General features: G+C 40.5%; 1 protein-coding gene across 1 annotated transcript; it reads left to right on the forward strand.

Annotated features, from left to right (window-relative positions):
* The first annotated feature begins 3,141 nt into the window (after positions 1-3,141).
* On the forward strand, positions 3,142-5,172 carry LOC137641185 (uncharacterized). The gene is made up of 2 exons (XM_068373624.1): positions 3,142-3,892; positions 4,310-5,172. The coding sequence occupies exons 1-2, from the start codon at positions 3,142-3,144 to the stop codon at positions 5,170-5,172; spliced, it is 1,614 nt and encodes a 537-aa protein (XP_068229725.1).
* The last annotated feature ends 365 nt before the right edge of the window (positions 5,173-5,537 follow it).

The following is a 5,537-nucleotide window of genomic DNA, read 5'->3' on the forward strand; positions in this document are numbered from 1 at the left end:
CGAGGCCATTTGGAAACAACTCCCCCTTGCCGTTCGCAACACAGTGCTGCCACAGAATGTGCAATGTTCTGGATGGTGGGGCATTGCTACACAGAATTCCTTGGAATTTTGGCGAGACCTATGAAGGAATCTCCAGTCACTACATACGATATGTTGGAGACAGGTATGGTAAAGCTGTCATAGTGTTTGATGGATATGTGAGCGCACCCTCCACCAAAGATGTAGCGCACAGCAGGCGCGTTCGATCTCACAGCAGTCCCCTTGTCAACTTCACAAAGGACATGGTATGTACTATGAAGAAAGATGACTTCCTTGCCAACCAAACAAATAAACAAAGCTTCATCAATCTACTGAGTGATGACCTTCAACGGCAGCACAACGATGTTCTTCATGCCAGGGCAGATGCAGATGTCCTTATAGTGGAGACAGCCATTGCATGTGCAAACACCAAGGACACCGAGGTAGTTGGCGATGACACCGATCTTCTTGTTCTCCTATGTAGTCGTGCAGGGCCCACATCACACAACCTGTTCTTCCGACCTGAGCCTAAGCTGACGTCAAGGAGGCAAGCAAGATGTTGGACTATCGAGCAAGTGCAAAAGACACTTGGATGCCATGTGTGTGACAAGCTCCTTGTGGCACATTGACTCCTGGGTTGTGATACCACGTCAAGACTGTACTCCATTGGCAAATCAGCAGCTTTGAAGAAGCTGAACTCCAGTGCGTATTTCTCTGGGCTTTTGGCAACGTTCAACACTCCTGGAGCGTCGAAAGAGGATGTCATGACAGCTGGAGAGAATGCCGTGGTTTGCTTGTACAATGGCCAGCCCGGGGAAACACTGGACATACTAAGGCTTCCGCGCTTCTGCCAGAAGGTTTCAACAAGCACTGTCAGAGTTGAGCCTCGTACCCTGCCCCCCTACATCAGCATCTGCAAAGCAACATTGCCTACGGGTGTATGTTCAGGTTCAGCAGTGGCAAGGAGTTGGCATGGATGCCAATGGTTGGGGATGGGCTATCCGTGACGAGAGAATGGTTCCCGTTATGACCGAGATGAAGCCTGCTCCAGATTACCTGCTAGATGCCATCCACTGTGGCTGCAATACAGACTGCAGCACCCGACGATGCAGCTGTCGCAAGTACAACCTGGAATGCTCTTCCGCCTGCAGTGAATGCAAAGGACTTCACTGTTCTAATGTGACCTTGCCAGAACCAGAAAGTGATCCAGAAGAAGAATGCGCTCTTGCTGGTCCTGAAGATGAATAAACATTTGTCAGTGTGGTCTGGTACATGGAGATGTCTTGGCAACATGATTAGACTTGACTCTCAGTTCATTCAACTCTTGATCCTTGGTCATGGTCATCTTAATTTAGCTAAGGTGAATGCCGGTGTCGTAATGTAACATGTATACAGTTGTTTGTCTAGACTCTAGAATATACACTGAAAATTTTATGCTGATTTTTTTTCTTCAAACCTTCTCTTAATGATTGCAAAATTTGGAAATGTTCCAATGCCTCGATTTTCCTTGATTTTTAGTATGTCATTCTCCACTAAATTTGACATTGAAAAATGCATGTTTCATTACTATTGCAATTTGTGGTGGGTTCGACCCAAAAATGACGTAGAATGACTGGCCTAACTTGTAAAAGGGAAAGTTGAATTAGGGGTGATTAATACAGAATTGCCGGTAAAAGGAGTTTCATTGTTATTGGGTAATGATTTAGCCGGGAAATTAATTGCACCAAATTTAATTGTCACTGATACCCCCATGGATGATAGGGTAGTTTTGAACAAACCTTTGATGGATGATGAGAAGGTAGATCTTGAACAAGCCCCAACACACACAGTCACTCGGTCCCAAACAAGAGAAAAGGTAAATGACTTTGAAGTAGATAGTGATTTCTTAGCTAAGTATTAGGTTAACGTAAAATTATTTCTTTGTTTTATTTAAATCAGCCTTGTTTTTCTTTTTAAGTTAAAGTATTTTTGTTGTTTGTTTATTATGGTGTTAATGTAAGTTAAGTGGCTCTCCGATTGTTGGATAGTGTTTTTGCGCCTCCTCCTCCTCCTTTGGGTATTAGTGGACTATCGTTTTAACGATTGTTATTCTTTTTACTGTGAGTGTTGATGAACGCTGGGAAGGTGATGAGTGGACATGGTCGACCGGTGAATGGAGTTCGGGCCTTGACAAGCTCTCACCGACACTCTTTCCCGTCTCAACATTCATGGTGACTTGGAGGACGACTTTGGCAATTACCTTCGCACTTCTGACGAGTGTTTAGCAGATGCTCTGTCATCTGCGACGGTAGTTTTCTGCTACTTGTTCCCGTCGAAGGATTTGTACGGGAGTTGGGGTCCAAGGCCAATGGTTGTGTCGACGCTGTTCCCCGACACTGAACCTTGATTTTACTGGCCGTATTCATCCAGTCCAGCTGTGTACGAGTGTGAGAGCAAACTGGCTCGTGAGGTGATAAGTAGGGAGGCTGACGCCAGGTAAGACAAATTATCGTTCCTCTGGTATAGGGAAGTGGATTGCCCTTCAATGCCTGGCGTACAGTTTTACCCTTTCGTTTAGCGGCTTGATGAATTAAGTACGGCCCTGTATTCAACTCTTCTGTACTTCACTTGAGGTGAAGTGGTATATATTATTAATTGTCTATTTCTATATGTACGAGTTTTATTGTTATATATGGTGTAACTGTTTAATTCTGTATTGTTTAGTTTTGTAAGATAGGTAGGTATATTAAGGTTTTCATTGTTTTCATCTCCTACTTCCTTCTTCCTTTTTATTATTAGGTTATTGTTTTTGGCTAGCCGTACTTGGATCCACCTTGTTATTATTAAGTGTTTTTTTCTCTTGGAATTTTCTCATGTTTAGGGCTTAGTGTAGTAGCTTTAGGTTTGTCTTGTGAGTTCCCGAGAACCAGTTATTTCTCTTTAATATTCTGTACAATTAAGTTTATTTAATCTCACAAGGTTGATTTAAGTCATTGTTCTAGTTTATAATAAATATTGTTAAGTTTTCTTTAGTTTCTGTTTCCGTCCTTCCTTGTCACTGACGTGCATGTACTGACTGCAATCCTTGAAAATATTTCTTAAAAGAACCTGTACTGCAACCAGGGAGGTTGTAACACTAAGGTAATGTCTAGAGATAAACTAATAGCTGGCCAGAGGTCAGATCAATTTTTATCTTATTTGCATGATAAGGCTGTTAATATAAAATCTTTGAATAAATCCCCTTCTTATTATCATAATAATGGTATCCTAATGCGTTTTCACCGTCCTTCTAACTATTCAAATCTTGATACCTGGAGTGAGAAATACCAAATTGTTGTTCCTTCTTCAGTACGCACTCATATAATTGTAATTGCACATGATGGACCAGGTGGTCATTTGGGACTATACAAAACTTACTATAGAATACTTGATACGTTCTATTGGCCTAATTTGAGGAAAGACGTAGGAGATTTCATAAAGACATGTCATGTATGCCAAATAGCTGGCAAACCTAACCAAGTAATTTCTAAAGCCCCTTTACAGCCTATATTAGTTCCACATGAGCCCTTTGAGAAATTAGTCATAGACTGTGTTGGACCCTTGCCCAAGACGAAAGGTGGTAACCAATATTTATTAACACTTATGTGTCCCAATACTCGTTTTCCAGTGGCCATTCCACTTAAGAATATATCTGCCAAAAATATTGCTAAACACCTTTTAAGTTTCTTTACTACTTACGGGATCCCCAAGGATATCCAAACTGATCGTGGTTCTAACTTTACAAGTAAACTCTTTTCAGAAATCCTTAAGGAATTATATATAAAACATAGCTTACCATCTGCATATCATCCGGAATCTCAGGGAGTCCTTGAACGATGCCACCAAACCTTTAAAAGTATGTTAAAAAAAAAAGTTTTGTTTAGAGAGCAATCTTGATTGGGATGAAGGAGTAAAGTTTTTGTTGTTTGCTATACACGAGTCCCCCTAGGAATCCCTTGGTGTTTCTCCTTTTGAAATGGTATATGGGAGATTGTTAAGAGGACCCCTTGCATTAATAAAAGATGAATGGCTAAAGTCCCCAGGCTCTAATCAGACTGTAACTGTTCAACAATATTTGAGTAACTTTAAAGAAACACTTTCCAAAGTCCGTAAAATAGCCAGTGAAAACTTAAGCAAAGCTCAGATTAAAATGAAAAATAGTTATGAAAAAAAAACACTAAAATTAGGAAGTTCAACCCAGATCTTGTGTTAGCATATTTTCCTATCCCTGGATCCACATTTTCCTCCAAATTCTTTGGTCCATATAAAGTAGTTAAAAATGTCAATAACCATACCTATGTGATTGAAACCCCTGATAGAAGGAAAAGTACTCAAATTATCCATGTCAATCTCCTCAAAATGTATCATTCCAGGAATACTGAAACTGGTTATGGAGACAAAATTGTAAATGTTAATGTTAAGGTCAAGGACGAGAAACCTGAAGTAAGTGAACCTGAATTCATCTATTCGTGGCGTATCATAGATAATTGTGCTGCTCTGAAAGACTTTGAAAACTCATGTCAACATCTTTCTCGTTTTCAATCAGAAGGACTTCAGAATCTTATTTACTCTTACCCAGAACTTGATGGGGAAAATCCAGGCCAGTGTACAGACCTCACCCATGACATCGAACTTCTACCAGGAACTACTCCCATACGACAACACCCTTATCACATCAGCCCGGCCAAGAAACTAGTGATGAAAGAAGAAGTGGAATATCTTCTGAGAGCCGGTTCGGCTAAACCAAGCAAGTCACCATGGGCATCTCCATGTCTAGTGGTACCAAAGGAGGATGGCAGCATGCGACTGTGTACAGACTACAGGAGAGTAAATTCTGCTACTGTTAAGGATAGTTACCCTTTACCCTGTCTAGATGACCTTATAGACTCTGTGGGCCAAGCAAAGTATGTAGCTAAGATAGATCTCCTCAAGGGGTATTATCACGTGAAGTTAATATCTAGAGCCAAGCTCATATCGGCTTTCATAACTACTTTTAGGTTATTCCAGTATGAAGTAATGCCTTTTGGTTTAACAAATGCCCCATCCACATTTCAACGCATAATTAACTACACTATTCAGGGTCTAGAGGGAGTATTTGCATATCTAGATGATATATTGGTGATAGGAGATTCTTGAGAAGAGCTTATGAAACGTTTGAATATGCTCTTTGATAGATTAAGAGAAGCCCAGTTAACAATAAATTTACAGAAATGTGTTTTTGGTCAAGCTACAGTTACTTACTTGGGACATATTGTGGGTGGAGGTAATGTCAGGCCTAAAACTGCAAATGTTAATGCCATTCTTGACTATCCAGAACCTAAGACTAATAAATCCCTTAAAAGATTTCTAGGTATGGTTTCATATTACAGGAAGTTCTGCCGTAATTTTGCTTCAGTAGCTGCCCCTTAACATAGTCTTACCAGCCCTAAAAAGAAGTACGAATGGGATGAGAGATGTCAGGCAGCATTTGAACATTTAAAATATTTTTTGAGTAGAGAGCC

Source organism: Palaemon carinicauda, chromosome 5, assembly GCF_036898095.1.
Source record: "Palaemon carinicauda isolate YSFRI2023 chromosome 5, ASM3689809v2, whole genome shotgun sequence".
In the NCBI taxonomy this organism is placed as follows: domain Eukaryota; kingdom Metazoa; phylum Arthropoda; class Malacostraca; order Decapoda; family Palaemonidae; genus Palaemon; species Palaemon carinicauda.